Source organism: Platichthys flesus, chromosome 4 (genome assembly GCF_949316205.1).
Source record: "Platichthys flesus chromosome 4, fPlaFle2.1, whole genome shotgun sequence".
NCBI classification, from domain to species: Eukaryota; Metazoa; Chordata; class Actinopteri; order Pleuronectiformes; family Pleuronectidae; genus Platichthys; species Platichthys flesus.
This window is the reverse complement of record NC_084948.1, coordinates 13,858,107-13,882,961: the sequence shown is the minus strand read 5'-3', so window position 1 is coordinate 13,882,961 and position 24,855 is coordinate 13,858,107. Positions and strand designations below refer to the sequence as shown.

General features: G+C 39.6%; 1 protein-coding gene across 1 annotated transcript in view; it reads right to left on the bottom strand.

The window, feature by feature from the left end:
- The window catches only part of kcnab1a (potassium voltage-gated channel subfamily A regulatory beta subunit 1a), a 66,565-nt gene extending 50,262 nt beyond the window's left edge, over positions 1 to 16,303 (bottom strand). Inside the window, exon 1 of the mRNA XM_062386039.1 lies at positions 15,394 to 16,303. Within this exon, the coding sequence (XP_062242023.1) occupies positions 15,394 to 15,602 (209 nt within the window). The 5' untranslated portion in view covers positions 15,603 to 16,303. The remainder of the gene's footprint in view (positions 1 to 15,393) is intronic.
- Between the last annotated feature and the right edge of the window lie 8,552 nt (positions 16,304 to 24,855).

Here is a 24,855-nt window from a genome sequence, read left to right as displayed (position 1 = left end):
ATACATTAAATATCACAAAGCTGTTAGAAATGCATTATAGGGATGTAGCCTGTTTACCACTTTCTATGTGGATCCATATCAATTATATTCTGGGACTGAGAACAATTGTAGCCTGACATAACCCCCATAGACCAAGTGGCCTGATACACGCAGCCAATAGCAGGGATACAATGCTGATCCAGTGACTATCTGACAATAATACAAGGCTTATGTTTAATTATTTACGCGAAAGCATTACTTTCATCTACCGGGTCACTGTCATTATATTATTATTCAGACTTAGATGTCAATACAAGAATAGAAGAGAGTCCGCGAGGAATATTGCATTGAGCGATTAACATTCAATAGTTGAAAAGATGCCGTTGAAATGTTGAGTTTAAAGACTATTTAACGTTCAGTAATGATGATAATGAGGACCTTTATTTCCATGGGGTATTTTAAAACTCAAATCTGAGTTTGTAAACACTTTGTAAACTAAGGCACTTATTGCACTCCTGATGTTTAGGACCTAAACCCATAAAAGCATGACCTCCCAACCCTAAAATGACTTTTTTCCAGTCTTTTCTGTTGTATGGTTGTTTTTTGGTCCTAAAAGCCCTGATTCAGCTGCACTGTGCTGGAAGTTACATTCTCTCATTGCACTGTACTCATTCTAACTGAGCATGAGGCTGAGCATGGTCAACTTGACTGCACTTATTGCCATAACTTACATTCTCGGGTGTTCATTCACCTTCATTTCATCTACTGATGTTCTGCTGGATAAACACTGTCGACATCCATCTCCTTCTAGCTGCAGGAAGAAATGGCAGCGAACAACGTGCTCAATAAACCATACAGTTCATGGTCTTTTGCTGCTGTTGGCACAATCATGTTAAATCAAATAGTAGTTGTTTGCATGGGAAAATGACTGAGGTGCTCATTTTACAGCAAGTGCAGGTTGTCACGCAAGTCTGCTCTCATTCAAACCTGCAATAAACTAAGAGGAGAGAATAGCTATTGTGCCCTTACAGCATAAGTGGTTATTTTTATACCTGGGCCAACAAATTGCTGCATCTTGGGGCAAGCATGGCTTTCTTATATCAAATTTTTGCTGTGTGACTCACAATCCCCCACACAAAAAGGAATATAAATAAAGTGTGCCTTTTCATTAAATAATAATCTCATTAAAGAGTACCAGAGAAGCACTGACAAGCAGTCTTAAAGGAAAATATATTCAGTCTTGTAAACTTTGATATTAGGGGCCTTACATTGACTAAACTGGAACAAGTTGGACAAACAACGGAACACATCAAATACACACACGTCAGGGTAAAGACTTATATTCATAGGCTCAAACACACAAACTCTGGCGCACACCAAAGGATAAACTGATATTAGACACCCTTGCGATTATCGTGGTTGGGGTTCCCGTTTTTTCTTATCAAGTCATGTGAGATTCCAAGTCTGTTACATTCTGGCCAAATCGTCTAGTGTGTGTTCTGACGATTAATAATAACAATAGGTTGAATTTATAAAGCACCTTTTATGGGTTAGGGTTAGGGTTAAGGATGCTATACATACAACAGTGGAAAAAGAAAAAGAAAAGAAAAGAAAGCAATTAGCACAAAACAGGACGGAGTGAACAGCACAAAGGCCAATTTAAATCCTTCACTAAATATGTGGCCTCCCAGTCAAGAGTTGAAAATCCTCCGGTGTGCATCAGGAACTTAGTACAATCGGAAATACAAGCACTATTATTTGAATGGACGTATATAAACACAAACACCTCTTTCTCAAAGCATACACACCCTCCTCCAGCACTACAAACAAGTGACAAAAACACATTCACAAGTGATTGAAAAGACAGAATAAAATGTACTCATTTAAAGAACATTTTCAGGTAGTTTTATGGTTGTTACTACTGCATTGTTTTATATGATACTAGATAAACGAAAGATAGAACAAGCTACCTTTTTTTTTTAAGATAGTTTTTAAATAATCATATTAAGGGATTGTGGAAATGTTTCTGTCAGGGGCAAGCTAAGGCTCCACAAATCAGAGGTGATTACTGAGATGTTAAAGACATAAAGCTTGTTTCAATTTGTTTTTTTTAATTAAGGTAAAATCAGATGCAGCCTTTTTTGCATCGTGCATTGTTGCTTTATATAAAATGGAAATATTATTTAAGTTTTTCTTTGGAAAACCCCAGATATTTATTCTCTCATATTTATTGTGAAGGTTAGCTCACAGAAAGAAGGTTCTCATTTGAAATTCTGGTTTGGTCCAGGTCTTTATCTGTGGAGTTTTCATGTCCCCCCTGCTCTCCAGGTACCCTGGCTTCCGCACACAGTCCAAAGACATGTAGAATGGTGGTTAGGTTAATTGGATTCTTTAAATTGTCCTAAGGTGTGAATTTGAAACTGAATGGCTTTTGGTCTCTGATGTTGCTTTCACACCAAATCTGAATGTGCTCCTTAAGTGATCTCAAGGAGCTATGTGAAGAAAATGTTAATGTCTGAGTCAGTTTCTCCAGGCATTTTCCAGAGCCTATATATGAAAATATACAGTATGTCATCCCTGCAATAGGCCAGAGACCAGTTAATTGCAGCCCAGAATGTACCTAGCCTCTTGCCCCATGTCAGCTGGGATTGGCTCCAGCTCCCCCTGTGTCCCTAAGAGGACGAGCAGTATAGATAATGGATGGCTGGATGTTTCCTTGTGGTGTTTACCCTAAACTCAGAGAAAACATAGGATATGTTTTGACGATGTTTTGATTGTATTATGCAGGTCAGATTGTTTTATTACTAATACGGAGTGCATAGAAGATAGTGACTGTCTGACATTTAGACTGTAGCTGCATAAAAGCAGGCTAAATTCAGCCCTCGATGTGTGACAACTAAATCCCTTCAGGGATCAACAACTGACTTTGCCACTTTGATTCAATTCCAACCTAAATAAAGGTTAATAGAACCAAGCAAATCTTAAATGAGTTGTGAAAGCATGACCTTTTGTTGTACAACAAGTGGATTTGGAATACATTTACTGGTTAAGCAATCCAAACAAAACTTTTCCATTGCATGCACGAGGAACATGCATAGCCCCTGCACTGACAGATAAGCCTGGGCTCATTGGAAAACGGCGTGCAATCAGGACAGTACGTCCGCATGCTTTCTGCATGTGTAATAGTGGTATAGTTGGTCATTACAAATTCAGAGGCAGCATACAGTAGCACAGAATCAAAACAGTAGCTTGAGGCAGTAAACATCCACCTTTCTGAGCAACTGTTGAACACTTATCTCAAATCTGCATTAATGCATCTGAACATCACTTGGAGAAACAGTCGGTATCTCCATGTGCTGTATCTTTTGACAGCCTACCATATGGTCTGTAAACTAGTTCATGCAGACTCTGACCACACAGAAAAACCTTGTTTGATCACTTCATGTTGCATAATTCACAACAAGACATCACCACTCAGTTAGCCATGCACCACACTGCACCAGCCCGGTACTATATGAAACTCTGCATTTAAATTTTTTTATTTTTTGCATCACATAATAATGCTACATGGTTCTTGTAATCTTTTTTTTTACTCTTTAGCTCTTTATTTTGAAAATATGTCCCAAAATCTCTGGACCATAGTCTGTACATAAAAATGGATATAGACTCAATGTCCGGGAGTGAAACCAATGCAGAATCCTTGAAAACTGTATTCTCTGATAAGACCAGCAGAGGGATACTTCACTGATGTCAAAATGGAAACTTCTATATAAGTCTATGGGGAAATTATATAAACAATTTTATATGGAGTTTATGGCCTCAACAGCTATTGTTTTAAGTCTTCTTCGAAACATCATGTTGTTAATTTATGAATTATGGTTCCAACACAATAAAGCAAAGTAGGTGCTTTTGGGCATGGATGCCATGTGATTGTCAGAGTACTTTTTGTTGTGTAGGTGGGCGTGCAGTGTCTACGTCACCCATGTGATTTCTGCAGAACAATCTATATGTCATCTCCTGCCTCCTGTATGTTCTACCCAGGCGCCACCCCTCGACTAAATGTTTTGGACATTTTCCTGTTGGGAACATGTCTGAACCCAATTCTATTGCTTTATTCTTCATATGTGAAAGTAAACCTTATGTCTGAAAATGTCCATGATGGCACTGGCCAAAATAAACTTGAGGCTTCAAAACAACAGCTCACAAACCAATGGGTGACATCAGGGTGGCTTGCCTCTTGGCTTGGACCAACCAGCTTCTCGAGAAAAAATCGAATGCTTTACTTTCACACATGTGCTGACCGTTTAAGAAGAGTTATTTATTACCTTTGTCTTAGTTTCACTCGCTGTAATAAGCTGCTGTCATCATTTAACTTTTTAATAAAAGGGATTAATTTCATTATGTGGCACATCATCATCATAATGTGGGGAAATCAAAATGCATCAGCTCCATTAAACACAAATGTATTCATTTTTATTGGTTACTTTACCAAAATTATTCACTATCTAATGGCTGAAGTTCATTATTTCAACTTTTTCCATTGTGACCACACCTGCTGCTTCCCAGAGGCTGTGATAGGGTATAATAACATGAACACTGTCCTATCAGAGATGTGGGCATCAATATATAAGGATAACGTGTACAGATCTATGCGTGTTTGTGTCTGCCAGGTGTTAATGTGATATCATTATTAGAGTCTCTGGGAGTAAATGTGATGAATTATGCTTCAGTTAAAAAGTACAGAATAAGCTTAATAAGCTGATGGGTACTGCGCTGGCTGAAAAACAACTAATGAGCCCAAAAGTATTTTTTGCACAGGCAAAAAAACATCATTAAAAATGTTTAACTCTGCTGACATCTTGCTTTGTTTCCTAAATACCCTCCTCTATATCGTCCAGGGAGGGGGAAATCTTTAAAATATACAGGGCTCTAACAAAAATAATGCAATTGTGCATGATGCTCATAAACCTCCTCCACACGTTAGAACACACACACAGATTAACCCGTGCTGACAGCCATGGACATCAGGAAAGGAAAGAAGAATGGAAACGATGCAATGGTGCTAATTACACAGGAAGAACAGGAGCAGGAGAGAGGAAGGGGGTTATTCACTACAGTGTGATCATGCAGATGTAAGCAGATGTAGATTGCATGTTTTCTCAAAGGGCAACGTTAAACACATAGATGCACGCTATAACATGCAGAGTGGGAGATGTTGATGGTGATGATGGAGGAATGGACAGATGCAGGAAGAGAAGTGCGTCATGAAAAAAAAAATGCACATACGTATGCACGAGTATGTTCGTGACTGACAGTTCTACATTTCAGACTGCTGTAGAGTGTAAAACGCAGAAATGTCTTATATTTAGTTTCTGACGTGTGTCTATGAGCGTACCTGTATTTGTGTAGGAGTTTAAAACATTAAACTGTAAAGTATCCCCGTACTTGGACATTATTTTATTTCCACACTGTAGAATCATATTTTGCACCAAAAAAAAAAAAGAAATCCACGGGCACCAACTCAGAGTCAAACACACACACACACACACAGACACATTAGACAAGCCCCCACACAACAGAGCCTCTTGATTGCAGCATTTGCTCTCATTCACATCTCCATGGAGACAGTCAATTACATGTCCTTCATATGGATACAGTCATCCAAAGCCCCTCGTCCCCACAACATTATAAAACATACTATATAAAGGAGAGAGTACTGTTGATTAACGGAATTATAGAAAAAATGTCCCCATTCAAATCCAAGCTCCTTTTGCTTGTGATCATCACTCAGATGTTTACTCAACTAAATATATGAATTCACTCCGAGATACAGACAGTGCTAGAGCCATACCTGTTCTGTCATTATACAGCTGAATATGTAATTATGTAATTAAGTGCGTGTGTGTGTGTGTGTGTGTGTGTGTGTGTGTTAGCCTCAGAGCACACTGATCATTTTCAAAAACAGGTCCATCATATTACAAATTGGCACTTTCACAAGCTGAAGACAGGACGATTGGACTGATTACGCCCTTTTTCATATGCACAAATTGCATATTGCACATAAACAGACATATTCACAGGCAGACATATGCAGAAACAGCAATATGTATCCTGTTGATGAAGCTGAGGATTTACTCAATTTCAGTGGAAATACAAACCAATTAATAATCCCTGACATCTTATCTCATCCTCTTCATGTCACGCTACCTTCCTGTCTCCAACACATTCTGACTATAATTCAATGTAATTCCAATATTATCATGTCAGCAAAGCGTCGACCCGGTTAAATAATGATGTGGAGCAGAAGAGAAGAGAAACACATCAGTAGTAGAAGGTAACATCACACTCCGTTTGAATATGTCTGTTACTATGCCAAAGATGAAAGCTCGGGTGTGTCGTGTAAAATTACAACGCAGTCACGTCTTCAGAGGTTGTTACCATCTTTGATGTCTCACACTCCTTACCATTCATGATTCATGGAGTTCAAAGAGAAAAGAAAAGAAAGAGGGAGCAGTGAAGAAAGACAGCTACAGACGCTACGCTCAGTTCTCTTTGGTAGAAATGAACGTGTCAATTCTTCCATTAAAACACACATAAAGACTGCAACATAAAAAAATACCCGGCTGTATTAGATTTACGAGCAGCAGTGGTAGAAACATCAGTTATCCCTTCTTGTTCCTTCTGTTGATATCTTATCTTTGATTGTAAGATATTAATGTTATAACTTATGAATGTTTACCGTCACTCCAGTTCTTCTTACATCTTTAATATGGATGTGGATGTATAATGTGTAAATACATATATACTGATATCCACATCTCAAACATTTCCAGTTCTATGTTAATATGAAACTGAATTTAATATCTTACAATATTCTTATAGATCTAATGATAAAACAGTATCTAGATCTTTTAATGATGACGTGTCTCTAGTTATTAAGAAAATGATGCATCATCTACACCACTTTTCCTTTGAGGGTCACTGGGAGCCAATTCCAGCTGACATTGGACGAGAGGCGGAGTCCACCCTTGACAGGTCGCCAGCATATGACCAACATACAGAGACAAACAGACATACCATCTCACATTCACACCAACGGACAATTTAAAGTCTCCAGTTAACCTAGCTCAAATCTGGATGTCTTTTTTGAATACATTAAAAGCAAAGAGTCAGAAACATGTGAGTAGAAAAACATAAAAGGAGCACAACGCAGCTAAACACCAGAACTAATAATGTGGCTAAGGTAATAACAGCAAAAAAAAACTGAGCCACAACTAAGACTGACGCCCGGTGGTTGTGTGCCTCGACCAACCAGTGCAGTTTGAGTCTATATACTTTTTTTTCAATACCCATAAACCAATGAAAGCACTAAACCACCAAACCATGACCAATGAAATCCAATCAGTTCATCTTTGAGTCCAAGTGACAACTAATTTAAATTAAATGAAATTACTTTACGGTAGACTTGATAAGAGACCAAAAACATAACTTGCGAGGTCACCTTGACCTTTGACCATCTAAATCGAATAACCTCGTCTGGGAGTCCGAGTGAACATGTGTACCAAATTTGAAAGGATTCCCTGTGGGGATTCCTGAAATAACGTGTTCCCAAGGCAACAAATATGTTGTGTGTGGCCACAGGGACCCTGACCTTTGACCATCTGAAATCTGAAATCCGATTAGTTTATTCTTATTTCCAAATTAAACTTGTGTATTAAATTTGAAGAAATTCCCCTGAAGGTTTTATTGAGGTATGTTTAGAAGATTGGGATGAACAGACATCCTGAAAACATAATGCCTCCATCCACTGGCTGTCGCTGGCAAAAAATATCTGACAAGTCATCTTTCAACCTCCTATAATTAAAATAAAAGAGGAGATGCACATTATCTTAAACTCTGTCTTCCGAGAAAACTCAACAGTGTTATTTGGCTCAAATGAGAGGAGCCACTACAACAATTGGAGGAAACAAGAGACAGTGGTACTGAGACATCTGCAGTCTGACTGTCTTAATTACAGCAAACAAGCCGACTGTAATTTCCGAGTCCGCTGCCACAAACTGAGTCAGATATATTATTCAGTTATGCACATGCTGTCACACTCAAGACAGGGGTCTGAACTCAGAGCTATGGACCTGCCACCATAATTAATAATGCTATCAGTGTCTTTCAGTATACCCAAGGGCACAGCTACATTTCACTGACAAACTGACAGATGATCAGCGACAATCGCTGTTTGTTATTTGCCACACAGTTTAATATAATCCCTGTAGGGATTTACCAGTATAACCATTCTGAGATTTGACAAACGCTCTTCTTTCTCTCCCTTGTTCTTTCTTATGCTCCTTTAATCTTCCCTCCATCGCTAGGAGTGATGAGGAGACCACAGTTGGTTTCCAATGTGAAACAATCAGACAATGATGTTTGTTTCATCCACAATGAACCAAGTTTAACACTGTAACCATGACGATTCCAGTCCTCTAATCTCGAGGAACTAACTTACATCACACAACGATCTTTTCCTTAACCCGGCCAAACAATTTTGTATGTGCACCGACCAAACTAACTATTGTTACCAAAAGTAGCTAAATACACAGTAAGTAACTTTTTGTGTGTCTGTGTGTGTATTTTATTTTAAAAGTGAAACCACCAAGGACATGATTACCATAGCAACAAGCAGAGATGATGCATTGGTAATAGGGCCTTTTAGAAAATGTAGTGTGGTGGTATTTTGGAGTAATACCATCCTGCTATGAAATAAGGACTCGTGGTTTCAGTATTTGCAAATTATTCCAACAATACTTGATGATAAAAGTCAATCTAACATTTAGATCTTTCTCATTCTCAAACACTGGATACATTGGCACCTCCTCTCTAAAATAGCACCACACACCAACACATTTTACAGTGGTTCCTAATCTGGCCTTTCACACCACTGTGCAGTGTAAACTCTCAGCAGGTTGCAGCTGAGCTTACACCAACCCTCTCCTAACAAATGATACATGTGTGAGTTGACTCATGCGACAGCTTCTTCACTAACCCTTTGTTGTTTCTTTTACAGCAACGGATACTCAAATGTCACCAGGAAGTACGCCACAGGTTTTAAATTGGAAGATTGTTCTGAGTATTAAAAAGAGATAATGGGACATAAAAAATAAGGTATTTGTATTTGGTAACCACAGTGAGTCAGAAGGTCTATATTTGGCTTTAACTGTATTTTCATCGGTTGATGTGTCTCAGAGTCACTAGTTCCCAACCTTGACTGCAGCTGTAAGACATTAAACACCTCCCACATCTGCTGCCTGTCTCTCTCACTCTCTTTCTCTCTCTTCAGTTAGCTGTCAGTTGGCTTTCATACATGTTTATACCTCCAAACAACCAGTCAGGTCTCAGTTTAAATTTGTGTGTGTCCAGACTTATAATACATGTAGATGAAACATTAACAGAATTAATGTTTTTAAGTATTTTTACTGATATGTTAACCACAATTCATGAAGTTTATTAAATATGACAGCTTTTGACTCTCCTGCCTATGAGAGTAGGTTGTGAGATAGTGAGAACTATAATTAAAGTAGGAGAAATACAAGTATATCTTTGAGTACATGTGTGAAAATGCACATTTGCTGCATATGTACTTATACATCAGTAATGTGAAGATAAGCCTGAATTAAATCATGTGTGCACTTTCTCACAGCATGTTCTGTCAACATTGGTTCAGATGAGATGTGGTGTTTGCATGGAATAACTCCAGCTCTCTCTTCTAACAGCCTCTGCTTTTACAGGTTTAACCCTTGCAAACCTCTGTCACACACTAAGTCACATCAGTGCAATCATAATCCAATCAGGTGGCAGAGCTTTCATAAGCTCCATAAACAGCCGACATCTCATTTAAGATCAGCCAGCTTCGTAATATGAATTTTTTATTCTAATAAAACAGTTTCAACAACTTGTGATTTCCTATGCATGTATATTTTATAACCATTAGTCTCCACTTAAAATCAAAGAAATCATGACGACAGAGAGAGATCCAACTCCTCCCTTTCGTTAACTTGGGCTAGATCCCTGACGGCTGTTTTAAAAAAGTGTTGCGTATAGAGGTGCTGTATGAATGTGTGTGTGAAAAGATGAATGAAACTTGAATTGTAAAGTGTTTTGAGGGGTTGATAAGACTAGAAATGTGCTACATAAATACATTATACATACATATACCTACCATATACATTCCTTTCAAAGGTGATGGCCATCACCAAGAAACACTGCAATGCACCAACAAAGAAAGGAAGAGAGAGACTGCAAGCTTATAAACAAAGGATTTAAAATATAGAGCTATACAGACTCTGTATCTTCTTAGAATATGGAAAGTAAACCATCAGAACACCCATACTGTTTTACAGAAAGTCAGATGAAAGAAAGACATGGTGAATAAAGATTCCACTGAGATACAGAAGCTGGAGGAACAGAGGCTCCCAAGGACGAAACATCAATTCTGCTGCTTGTTGTGTCCCAGAGATAGAAGTCAGAGTCTCAGTGAGGGTGACTGATAGTGAAGCCCATCATACTATACAGCAATTTAATGCTTCACACACACTTCTGTGGGGGGTTATTCCCATACACACTCACTGACTTATTAATAGATCGGATATTAAGTCAAGCTCATACCTCCTGATGCCTCCCTCTATCAATTATACCGACCTCCTGCTCCTCCTCTCCTCTTTTTGGCGCTCTCTCTCTCTCTCTCTCTCACTTTCTCACTCTCTCACTCTCTCACTCAATACAGAAGGCATGCTTAAAAAACATCTATGCCCACTGAAAAAATGGTTCCTTTATTTCAAGTGCTGCCAAGCTACGGACTCGGGCCGATTCAAAGCTCCTTATCACCACATTCACTGAGGCAGGGAAGGGGATGCAGGGAGCAAGCAGAAACCCTGGTGGCTCAATCTATACAACTGCACACAGCAGAGTCGCACCACAGCGAGGGGTTAGAATCCTTTCAGAATAGCAATCTAAATCAACCCCTCCCCATGTGACTGATTGACTGATGCAAATGTTATTTACGGGGTCTGTAAGGAAATCGTTATCATTTGAATGAGTTCTCACTGCAGAGCATCAATGTGACAGTTGGATTCTTAATGCAATGCCCAGTAAACATCTTGTTTCTGCTACACCGATGTGTCCGTAAATCCACCATAATCCAATATTTTATAACTGGATCCAATGAGCTGCGATGCTTATACAAATGCATAAACTCCAGCTCTCCACCCTAGTGCTCTACTGCCATCAGAATGTATTAAAGTTTGAATAATGTATACACAAGTCGACACAGGGCACCAGTAAACAACATATAACACCAGTTCATCAATTAATAAGCCAAGTATAAAACTGAAGACTCAGTTATATAATTTTGCTTTAACTTGAAGAGCAGGGCATCAAAGTTTCATATGAATAACCAGAGTGTCTTAAGTACCATAATCAACTTTCAGCCATTAAGCACCAGCATGAGGATTGTTTCTGGAAATACAGGGAAAAACAAGCTGGACTTTTAAATCCAAATATCACGTTGCATCTCAAAGATAAGGAGAACCATCTTAGATATGGGAGGGGGGAGAGAGGGAGAGAGAGGGGGGGGGGGGGGGCAGAGAAAGTGTATCCTGTCCCTCATAGTCCTTCCCAAATAATTACTGTCAGCAGAAGACAATGCAGCACTGATGGATTAACACACACACACACACACACGTATCATTTCCCTTCATTTGTCTGTCTTTATGTTTCCATCTCTCCTCTCTCCGTCCTTCTTCCCGTTGTTCCTGAGGAACAGTGAGCAGAAACTCTAGCTCGTCCTCGTCTATTGTCAGAAGTTATTTTCATCAGTCACTGGCTGCATACTGAACTTTTAATGACAAACGGACAGAAAGACTGCACTGGCATATGGTCGTTCTGCCATTCCATAGGAGAACATGTATAGCTTGGAGTTAGTGTGTATGCCTGCGTGTGGGTACAAGTTTTCATTATTACGGATACAATACTCCTCAGCCTCTTTGATGCATTTTCCCAAAAAGGGATCTAATTAGTTAATCAATCATAAAATAGATCCACGGAATAAAACCATGGAAAACAGATCAACAATTTCATGAAATGTATTACAATCTATAATCCACGAACACAACTGACACTAATCACCACAATTTAAGTGTGCAGCTTCTTGTAGGATTAACCCCAGTATATGCCCCAGTATACAATGGCATTAATGGTGCAGTAAACCCTGTTCACTCAGACCACAACTCGTCACACCATCTGTTAATATCATAATTGACCTAACAGTGAAATATGTTTCATTCTCTCTTACTGGTTTAGTCTAAATGATTTGTATTCCCCGAGCTAGATTTCCACTCTTGATTTGTTGCTGTGAAGCTGAGGAGTCTTTGTCCAGACAAAGCTCGGAGCGGCAAACATTCCCACAAGCCTGAGCTACCACACATCTCAGCAATTTTATTATGCTCAGCTTTGACGTGACATGATTTTATTTATCGGTCTTCTGCCATGTTACTTCTCATCTCAAGAGCGTTTAGGAATTCACAAACTAAAACATGTAAGCCTTAGAACCAGGGGAAATACTCTCCACCTTCGTCTTTACAATTTCCATGTTGCTTTCCACAACTTCCACTTAATTGTCTGAGGTTTGCTTAAAGAGACAGGTCACTAGCATCATAGTATGGTCAGAACCACTGTCAGTCAATCAGAACTCTGAACCATTGCACCCCGTCAGGAGGTGTCAGGAGGTTTCTCAGTTACAGACACACGTCTGTCATCTGTCACAATCGTGACGTGCTGATCTACACAAACTGTCATGATGCCAATGTCCTGATCATTTCCTCCCATCAATGCTGACACATCAATACATTTTAGCACTATTGGCAGAAGCTCATCAATATATCCACATACTAACTTCAAAAAGGTCTGTCTGTGGGTATGTGGAATGCACACCTCAAGAACCAATTGGCTTCAATTAAATGACATTTTATTTGTATAGCACCAAATCATAATATACTTTATCTCAAGGCACTTTACTTAGAAGGTTGAGACCTTGACATGTGCATTGAGAGCGAAGTGCATCAACTTAGGTGCACAACATTAATTTTGCTGCCGCAATTCTAAATAGAACTGAATTCCCGAGCCTTTAATTTGAAAGTTGTGATCTAGGGTCTTAGCTTATACTGTAGAACTGTTGAAGAGGACTCACTTATGACAAGGAATTATTCTGAAGTAGCTCAGGCACATATACACAGACAGGCATTGCACTAGTAGAGACACAAATCCATCAATTTTCAGTTAATTTAGTCCTTTCAGATGTGTGTTCCTTTATCACAAACACAACACATAAGTTTCGGAACCTATACCTTTGGGGATGCTCTAGCTCTACTGAGCTCATTACAAACGTAAGTAGCTTCACATTATTCTTTCCAGGATCCATGTTGTTTAAATAGCAACGGCACTTACGCTCATCAGTATTTCCAATGTGGCACCATGCCACAAGCTGCTTACAGCTCTCATTACTGGTCAATACACATCACAGCCCACTTACGTTACATATTGTCTAGACCGCCTCAGAGTTCAAACAATATGTAACTTAAGGAGCAGTTCACTGTTTTTTACTAATATTGAGCAATGAGATATTAGTCCATGCCAAAGATGGCAGATCCTTTGTAGGAGACATCTACACTGTGTTGATATTTAGCTTCTCTTATTGCTTAACAGTTAGTCATCAAGAACATATTTTCATTTATTGCACAGTACACACAGCACATGCAGAAGCAGAGTTAACTCTTTCAGTTTCAAAAAAATCCATTTGCCTAAATTGCTGCTTTAGAGACTAGGCCTTTCATCCAATTAAAAAGTCCCAAATCTTTGAAAATCACCCAAGAACAATTTTGCGTCATTAATCTATTTTATCGATCCATAGACTATGAAAAGTACCCTCATTTAATCAAAGAGGTGTGCAGAATGTTCATGTGCAGTATAGCGGCTGATGCCAAAAGAAAGAGTTCAGGAACAAGCCAAAATTTAGCTGCAGCAGCAAAACTGCTGCCAGATTGAGGTCGGATTTCGTATCTCTGCTTTTATACTGAGCAGAGTTTTTGAAGTGGTTTTATTTAATAGAATATTAAGATCCTGCTGAATGGTTAGCGCTACCTCTCTCTGTTCTATGCACACGGAAATTTTGTCTTCATACACACACACTGAACACAGACCCCAGCCGGATTTAACATGGATTTGCACAGCCTGGAAAAAAAACATAATGCCACCGTATTTTATATAAGATTCACAGCTCGAGGCTATACAGAGTCGAACACAAAAGTCAGCTGAGCAGCAGCCCTGCTGAGGTCAAATCCGACTCAGACATTCTGCCCACACTGCAGAGCTGTCTCACCAAACCTCAGAGAGGCAGAGAGAAGAGAGAGGGGGAGAAAAAAGTGTTTAGGTGTGTGGGAGATAAGCAGAAGTAAAGACGAGTCCATTTCCATTCATTGCATTTGAATAGAAGAGAATATGAAAACTGAGGAGAAAGAGAGAAGAAGACAGGGAGAGGAGACGGAAGAGATGAGCACGAAAGCATCAGTAAACTCTCAGCAGGTAACCGCAGCATTTATCCTTAAATCCTGACAGGTTTGCTTTGTCACATCCCGTTTGAACGAGCAGCTTCTGTATAATTCTGAGGATCAAAAGTAAAATGTGTAGTGATAGCGGGTTGAAAACACATTGCCGGCTTGGCAGAAGGTGCTTCAGCTGGTGCTGGCAAGAACGGCTTTATGAAATTACACAATATGCAACCATCAACAGGCATTACAGGGGATTTTAAAGAAAGAAAGAAGAAGCGTTCTGGCCCTCAGTGAGGGGATCAGTTGTCAACTACATTTAAAGCTGTTATCATATTCAAGATTTTTTTAAACACTGGGTAACAAATTCTCTTAGTAAAGGTTGCTCATTGTTGAGATAATGAGATCAATCCTGTGTGTAAAATAATTTAATAAAGTAATTAACCTACATTGGACATAACTACTTACATAAAGTAAATTTGTATTGATTGATCATCGATCACTGAATTCTGCATTTTTTTATTAATCCTAAAGTGGTTAAAGAACAAGTGGAGCAAAAGAGTGAAAGAAAGAAAGAGCTGAAAAAAATAAATAAAGAGCAAAAGAGTGACAGAGCAAAGAGCAAAGAGCAAAGAGCAAAAGAGCAAAAGAGCAAATGAAAGAACGAAAGAGCAAAAGAGCAAAAGGGAGATTCAAAGAGTGAAAAAAAGAAAGATAAGAAATACAAGACAGATGAAACATCCAAACATCAGCTTGTTTTTCAAGAATCTTCTCCCTTAGTCCCTAAACCCAGCATGCGCACACACACGCACACACACACACACACCTGTATTTCATGCCTGTGTGTTTCCCTGTAGACTCCTTGAGCGAGATGTGGCGCGGTGTAAAGGAGCCGAAGCTGCGGGCGATGATGGCCACGGTGCGGAACTTGGCCCGGGCTTGGTTGACCACGTTGGGGCTGGTGGCGCTCTGCTTGCTGTGGTCCCCATTGCCCCGTTTCAGGTTGTGGTCTGTGCAAGCGATAGACACCTGCATGGCTGAGCTTCAAGGCGGCGGAGCAGGAGCTTTGGAAAAGTAAAGTCGGGGAACTGAAGGAGAGCGGAAACAGCCTGGAAAAGTCTCAGTGTGGGTGGTTTTTGAAATCTGTCGATTAAACGTTGCGTCCTTTAGAAGTTCTTGCTGGGAGATGAATTAAGTCTTCGGTTCCTCACTTCAGTGCATCACTTTGATATGTGAAGAAAAATTTAATGGTTAAGGCTTTTGCTCTGTGTTGTTGTTCTCACATCACCTCTTCCATTTCAAGACCTTCCGTGTAGAAGAAAAGCAGCAAAGCCGGTCAACCATCAAAAGCCAGAGAAGAACAAAGACTCCTCAGTTCTTTTGAGGGATCGCAAAGAATGTATTCCCCCCACCGGTCTACCCCCCTGCTCCTGTGTCCTGCCTCTGGTAACGAGCTCGGAGAGTTTTTCTTTCACAATCAGAGGTGGTGGATGGAGAGAGTGCAGAGGAATGAAAAAGAGAGACGACGGGGAGATGCGACCAAGGCGCTTCGCTCTCCCTGGTCTGACTGTGAGAGGAGAGAGAGAGAGAAGTAGTGTGTGTGTGTGTGTGAGAGAGAGACAGAGAGAGCGAGAGAGAGAGGGGAGAGAAGGGTGAAGGAGGAGGAGACAGGGTCAGAGAACAGATAGGGAGACAGAAGGCAGTAGGTAACGAAGGAAGTAAGGGGGGAGTCTCAGGTCTCTGCAGGGTGCACCATCAGTCGTCCACAATCAGCATTTTCTCATCTTAACACTACTTCTTTTCCGCACCTTGCGCCTCGTTCCTCACGCTTCCTCTCGTTTCATGGCTGCTAATGTTAACTCGAGTCACTAATGTGCTTGTGCCCCAGTTTCCTCCCCTTTTCTTCGTTCTCCCCTCTCTCCCTCCGTCTTCCTCGCTCTATATCCAGTATTTCAATTCTCTACTCTTTTTACCTCTCTTCTTGTTTTTTCTCAGCAGGGCAGTTCCCTCACCGACAGCGCAGCTTCAGGGAACTGAGAGAGCGCGGTGCAGCACAGCCCTCTTTCTCTCTTTCTCATTCGCTCTCTCGCTCTCTCGCTCTCTCACTCCCACTCTGTTTCTGTCTCTTTAGCTCCCACTGTTTTCTCACCTGTCACCCATCTTTGAAATTCCCTTCATTTCATCCTGTACCAACATTTCCATCCAGCAGCAAGGCTTTTGCCTTTAATTCTTCTGCTCTATGTACAATATTCTATTGATCATATTCCCTTTTACTACTATTTTATGCTTCCACACAGGCAGCCGCCAGTGGGCTGCAGGCATTTTGTTTGCTGGTTATCTGTTCGTCCGTCTGAATCCATCTCATTCTTGTGAACGCATTATCTCAAGAACTTCTGGAGGGAATATTTTTACATCTGGCTCAAACAATCATAAGGACAAAATGAATAACTGAATAGAATAGAGTGATCAAAGGTCAAAGGTCAAGGTCACTGTGACCTCGTGAATATACTTTTTTTCCCTTATGAAAGTGGTATCTTAAGAACACCTTGATGGAATTCTTCAACATTTTGCACAAACATTGACTTGGAATCAAAAATGAATTGATTCGATTTTGGGTCGAGGTCACTGGGGCTTCCCAATTTTTACAAATAATTTTTTTAAAGATTTCAGTGGTCAAAGGTCAAGGTCAAGGTGACCTCATATGATTCTGGAAAAAACAGTATCCCGGATTGCAACCGCACTGGTTGGCAAAGGCATACAACCACAGTGTAATATTTTCTGGACCAGTAGTTTATCTACACAAGTCACAAATATTAGGTAAGCTCTGTGTCCCTCAGTCTTAGCAGAATACATGTCCTTGCTTCAACTAAGCCACCTTGCATCTTTCCTTCAAGCTCTTTGCTTTCTCCACAGGAAGAAAACATTTTGTTACCGGGATAATGAATTATTTTCAGAAGCCAACTTATTTTGTGCATTTCTGAATGTGCCCATACACAAGTCATGGAAAAGCTACAGTCAGGAGCCTATTTGCAATCATAGTCATCCTTTTCCCCATAAAATCCCTTCACACACACTGTACAATCAGCCCCTAGTACGTGGGTACAAATAAAAGAGAAAAGGATGAATGAACAGGGTGAGGGAGGTGTGCTCTGGTCAGAATCATGAGAAAAGTAAATTACTAAAAACAGCAGACTGAAGCATAACAGCTGAAGAGAGGGAATTATTGCTCCTGTGGGTGTGTTTGAATACAGCCCATCCAAGTGTCTGCCTGAATGAGAATTACTGTGCATGTGCGTTTGTGTGTGTGTTTGCAAAGCAGGGTGTTTATGTTGTTTGTTCTCCAGTAATTCTATTAGGGGTATCAAGCTAAGGAAAACAGAGCATTTTGCTACAGGGTCCCTGAACCGTCTGTGTGTGTGTGTGTGTGTGTGTGTGTGTGTAATCAACAAAATACACAATTTTGTTTTGATTGTCTGTTGTCAGGAGATGCTTTTACAGTAAGGCTTTATTAAAAAAACAAAAGATACTGCATTAATATGCAAAGACTCAGCTTTAACCTGAGTATGTGTACATTCATAAAGGAAGTACTGTATGGTAAACTTAGCTCTAAAAACATACACTGCCTGAATTTAATACTTTATTTTATAATGTTTACCATTATAATTAGATAAGTTATGAGCATAGCGAGAAAAGAGTCTTGTTAAAAGTGATATGTTGGCATGGCCATTACAACATGACAACCATCTTGTTGTAATTATAAGATTTTCACTTTATACCATGATGCTGATCAGAGTCTTTAGCTTCTGTGGCAGCCTTGGGCTTGAATATTCAATTTGTGGTTTACATGAACTGCCATTAAATTTGGTATGCAAATCCATGTCCCCCTCAGGATGAACTTAAATAACTTATAAATGAAAGATTCACCACACATCATCACTAAAGAGCAGAAAAGGAAGCAAAAATAAATGTTACTGTAAATATGTTAAAGTGCAGTATATAACCAGCAATATAAAAATTTAGATTAGGTAGTAGAGTGTAGAGAACAAGATCGACCACCAGATACTCAAAGCTTTCAGTTAACTGATATACTGGGTACAGTATAAAAAATAATTAAGATTTTATAACAAATGTCCCAATCCAGAGTAACAGAGTATATGAATATTTCAGATCTCCATACCACCAGGTCTATAGCTTTAAAAGGGTACCATCAATACAATATCAATTTGTGTTGCAGGTTAAAAGAAAAGGATATACTTTTATGTGAATAAACAAACTCCACTGACCTTGTCCGTTTGGACAGTGGAATCTCCCAGGGAGATAGTTTTTTTTTTTTTTTTAAGTAACTTATGGAAACCAGGGTCACCGCAGCTTGTTGAGGTAACCGCTTATCTCTGACTGCGATTTGGATAAAGTCCCTGTTTTAAATTGCTGTATTTCATCGATTTTCAACAACACAAGCGAATCCTGCAATCAGCCTTCTGATCAACTCAACTCTGACCTGAATCTTAAAACCACTGCACCTTTTTATCAGAATACATAAAAAATGTCAAATGAAAAGATTACTGTTATATATATGATTTTATGTAGTGTACCTATCGTGTGTTGTTGTGTACACTACTCCTGCACAGAGGAGAGGGTCAGATGGCAAGTGATTATTTTTCCAATCCCATTTCAGTACTTTAAAATTGAGCTCTTCATATTACCTCCACCCCTCCTGTCCCATCTGCTTCACCTTCCTGAGAAGACGTACCCAGCCTCGGATCAATCTCACACCTAATGGAAAAGCCCTTTCTCGGCAACTCATTCCAGATCGATCCCGTCCTGCTCCTTGGGGCATTCCCAATGCGATTCCCCATATGGAACTGGAGCCGGCTTAAATACTCTTTCCTCTAGTGAAGAGGGAAAGTGCGCGAGGGCAATGCACTGTGGTCGCAAAGTGTGTTACTATCCTGTCCACAGTGTACACACAAACAGGTAAAATAATTATCCGTGTGTGTGTTTGTGGTGGTGGTGTGGGGGGTAATGTACAAAAATAGAAACTTAAATTTCAAACAAAGTAAACATCACTGCCCACATACTTCCATGAGTTCTTTACGTTGACAAGCAATTCATCTACAAGAGGGCAGCGCAGAGTCGATGCCTGTAGCTTCTTACCAACTCACAAGTCTCACATCAAAAAGTTGAATTTTCTTTTTTGTGTCCTGTGGTTGTTTCGCTTGTAGTGTAGGCTAAACTGCCCCCTTGCAAATTCTGCCGGCAATGCTCTGTTTCATCCATTTAGTCCTTAACCATAAGCAGAAGGCTCTGTCCATTTCCATATATGGATTTAACATTGAGGATAAATGAGCCTCAAGTGAGTTTGTAAGGGAGGTATGGTACTGTTGTATCCCACTTGAGCAAAATCCCCAAAAGAAAAGCCAAAGCATCTAAAGCGCCCCCTGGTGGCTGACTTGCATATGGTTGGGTGGGTGTATCGGCTGTAAGTCAATACCATTGCTCCACATAAATATCATTTGGTTTCACTTCTGGTTAAGGGGTGGTGGAATGGAGACCTGTCTTCCATCTTTATATAAAGTCTATCGTATGGAAACATGCCATTGCTCTGTTGCCCATTATTGATATCTGATATCTGTACGACGAAATTGGCACCAAGACATAACGACATCAACAGTATGATTAAAAGTTGAATAATTATTCTGTGCGTGCATGTGCGTGTGTGTGTGCATGTGTCCCGTCTCTGGCCTGTGATCTCTGACTCTTCTCTTCCATCTGAATTAAACTCAACTAATGCAGCACTCAGTAAGCCTCTGAGGGGTTTTGCAGCTGTGTCCCTTAATGAAAATGTTGTTGGTTTCACACGTCCCATTTCTACCATCTATTCATCAGGTCGCACATATTGGCCTTTTCACTATTTTCCTGAGTATTATCTCTCTGCTTTGTTTTTGTTTTCCTAGCAGCTGCCCCGTAAGCAATAAGTGATGACATACTCGTAACTCTGAGGGTAAGGCACTGACTGTCCTACTTTTGCACCTGTGTGTGTTTGTGTGTGTGTGTGTGTGTGTGTGTGTGTGTGTGTGTGTGTGTGTGTGTGCGTGTGTGTGCGTGTGCGTGCACATGCATTACTTCATGAACTACGTCAGCAAAAGCCTACATATAGAATTCCCCATGACATGCCCCACACTATATATATACACTGTGTGTGCATGTTAAAATTGCCAAAAGATAACATCAAATTATTCGTTCTAGAAGAAAATGAGTTCAAACCATTTGATATCTCTGTTCCATCATGTCCACCTGAGGACGAACCAATACAACGAGAGATTATACACATATTAACTATTTTTAAGCTCATACACATATTAGCTTAAAAACAGATTTAGCCAAATATAGGGAATGAGGAACTAACATCTGATTTGACTCTTTGGATGTCTATACTCATTCTAAAAAACTGTTCTTAAAAGCATCCGGCCATTGAGTTGCCTCATTATAATATATTTCTGATTTGTGTAGAAAATAGTAAAGTGACATAGTGCATAACAACTTACATTGCTTTCCCTGCTAGGTTGTGCACCACCAGATTGATAAAGTGTCTTTAAACCATATTCCAGAACACATTTAATATGACTTAACTACCTCCTACAGCATGAATATGAATTGAATCATTCAGAGATAAGTTTAGTTTTACAATATCATAAAACAGGAAATTAAAAAGTTCATATTAACTGTTACTGAACCAGTGTCCTCTAAAAAACTCAGCTCTGTACATGTGTATTGTGTCCTTGTCTGCAGCTATGCTCGAGGTGACACAAGTTGACAGGACAACATCAGGGTTATCAGGCCCATAGGACTGAGCTGTCCCACTTCCCCGGACTCATCTGTGGCAGCTGTATGGGGACAGGGGTTGTCATCCGTGAGATATGACACTGTTGTAAAGTAAATCTGACTTTTGATGAGCTGATACTTGTACCAGAACTGCATAGTAAGGGAAAGAAGAGTGGACAACACTATACGTGAAAGTATGGAAAAAACGTAAACATCCATCTCAAAGAGACGATATGATTAAAAGTACAAACGTCTGCATGGCTTATGGGACTTAAGAAACAATAAAAGCCAAAACAGAGGGAGCAAAAATAGTGGTTGAGGCAACAAGTCTTTCCAATTAAAATTGTATTAATTAATTTTACCCGCAATAAAAACTAAGAGAAGAGTTTCACATGACTGTTTGTGATAGTCTGTCATTTAACAATACATACCCACAGTAATCTATTTTCTATGCTTCCAGCCAAGACTGAGGCCACAGGTCAGGTGGACAAATAAATAGGGAGCATGAATACTTCATTAGTTAAATGTCCACAAAATCCATAACAGCAGCAATTCAATTTCACCCTTGTCATCTCCCTGATCTCACTCTCAGCACAAACAGTGAACAATGAATCTGTTATACACCCAATCACTAACAGCATTGTGCTCAAGGCTGAATCAAGCCAACGACAACATGCAGCTTAGCCTCCTTTACTTTTTATGTTTTATATATTTCATACAATAATAATGCAATCTATTTTCAAGAGCAGGCATTCAGTAGTTCAGGAGAACCACTATCAGACAAGCAGGTTCAATATGTTATTTAATATGCCTCCATCTCTTGTGCAGATATTATTATACGTTCATATAATTGTAGAAATGACAAAAAATGTATATAAATGTATACCTCAACATACTGCTATATTACAGTTACAATGTGGTGTCACATAATCCTGGTGAGAGCTCATATGTGTTGCCAGAAAAGGAGAAGGATTTTATTTCCTCTGCATATATCTACTGTTAGCAAAGCATAGTGGTTAATAAGCAGGAAATGATCGGCAATACTACACCGACAGTCAAACTTTACTCCCGGGGATGCATTCCTGGATTATTTTAGGAATGAGTGTTGGGTGTAAGGTGATATCAATCATGGACCCTTCCATAAATACAGATTGGTGCTCACTCACCTCCAATTAGCTTTGTAATTGCATGTCATAAGTGTTATCGTGGTATGGGTCAATATGGGCTGTACAAGACTTCCCTTTCCACTCTAAGAAAAATAAAAGCCAATTTTCAGGGCTTTTGCATCCTGCATCACGTAAAGCTGTGTAATCCATTTGCCAAATGTGAAGGTGGGTCAGATGGGTAAGTTTACTCTTCACACTGAGCAGGAGAATTTGTTTTCCCCCACAATTTTACAATGAAATCAGAGTTTCCATCCGGCGGCTGAGCACTGAGGGGTGGCACAGCGGAAAGACGCCAGACCCTCTGCAGCTGCCACCTCCACTCACAGCAACATCAACAACATTTCCCCTGAAAATAAAACAACGTCTCCCAACTGAGAGCTGATTAATAAGTAAAGTTCATGACTACAAATTAAGATTTTATCTTTAGTCATGCTAACTATTAGAATTATTTAATTCTTGTAAAAATATATATATTTCGATCTATGGTTTAAAAAGAGATTCTCAATATTTGTGTCAAATGCATATTGATGTTGAAACAACAAAAGGTACATTACATATTATTGGGTATTGACAGTATTTTTTTAAGCATCGCTAAACCTGCCAAAAAAGTTGAATAACTCCTTTCCCTTTGCCAGTAGAGGGGTTTCTGTTTTCTGTATTTAAACAAACGTTCATGGCCATTTATGCGTCATCGCCTGACAGTTCCATAAACGGCATTATATCTTGCAGAAAATTATCAGCGTCAGCAGCTAGACTGACAAAAAAAAGAAAGAAATGAACATGTGTTCATTAACATTTCCGTCACTGCAGATCGGAGCCAGAGTCAATAAAAAAAGTCTACTGCAGAGTCATTTGACCTGGGATTGATGCTGATTGCATCCCTTTCCTTCGTTGGTGTTAGTGGGGTTTTAGACCAGTGGAAAATACTAATAGAGCAGGATTTGCAGTACATGTGATATTTGTTGAGTGTATTTAGTTCTATTTGGGGTACAACATTTAAGTTCACTTTGACGAACAGCGGTAAACACATACGAGCATTTCAACACACAGCTCAATGGCTTAAGCATCACTCTTTCCTCTCTGTTATCACCCACTCACACACTCACAGCCACACAGGGACACACACACACACAGGGGCAGGTCACCACTAGGTCATAATCCTGAGAGTATCCATTAAGTGGCTGTCATTGTTCTCAGAGGAGCATTAGATTACAAGCTGGTTATTTAGACTTGAGACAGCTGGTGGAGATAAGAAGTGTCAAAGAGTTATGGGCTTCTATATGTCACTAACTGAACCAGTCACCTCCTGTCTCTGTGCTGAGGGTATGAGTTCTCAAGTCAAATGGTAACAAGCCAAACAGCGGTACGATACTGATCCAAGTAATAGGTGATATGTGTTGTAACTTGAGTAGTCAGATACCTTACGACTGATTTGTCTCCAGACATCAATAACATTCAGGCTATAATTAATTTATTTTAATTAAACACCTCAGCAGGCGCAGATCCAGAATACAATTACTTAGCAGGAGTGCAGTGGAGGTAGGCAAAGTTTAGAACCACAGAATGCCCTGCAGTGAAACTGCATGCTCATGCAATGGAAACATTCCAATTAAAAATAACATGTTGCTCCAGTGATGTCATGAAACTACACACCGATTGCACCATGAGAAACATACACACATGTAATACGCAGGTTTTTTCAAAACTACAAAGAATGTTTACCAAGCACACATTAAAAGGTTGAAGTGGGCAGTGCCGAATTTAGGGCAAGTAAAGTACAAAATGCTGAAAACCTTCTAAGCAAATAATCCATTTTAAAGCCAAGAGCCATGATAAAATGTATCATAGATTCTATCAAAACATATCCTAGCAACCCTCCAGTTGATGTTCATTCCTAGGGGACTTTATCGGTGGATAAGAACAGAGCTACAACAAATCACATAACCATAACATGTATGACAGAAAAATCTAAATAAACTACTATGAACAGCAGCTGTTTGTTATTTGTTTTCTAGAAAATATAGAACTTTATTAAGCACTGTCTCCATAGCAGGTTTGTCCAAATTACATTGAAATCAAGTTGCAGTTTAATAGCACATATCGAATAATATAATTGAGTATAGCCCCAAGCTTTTCAAACAGTGATCATATCAGAAGTGCGGTAATCTGTGGCATATGAGCTTTAAGTCAAGTAGGTTGGTCACCACCACGTTGATGTGTGTCCATATATAGCAACTCTTGCGCTGTTAACACCATATGTGACATATACTGGAATGTTTTGCATGCACAAAAGGACAACG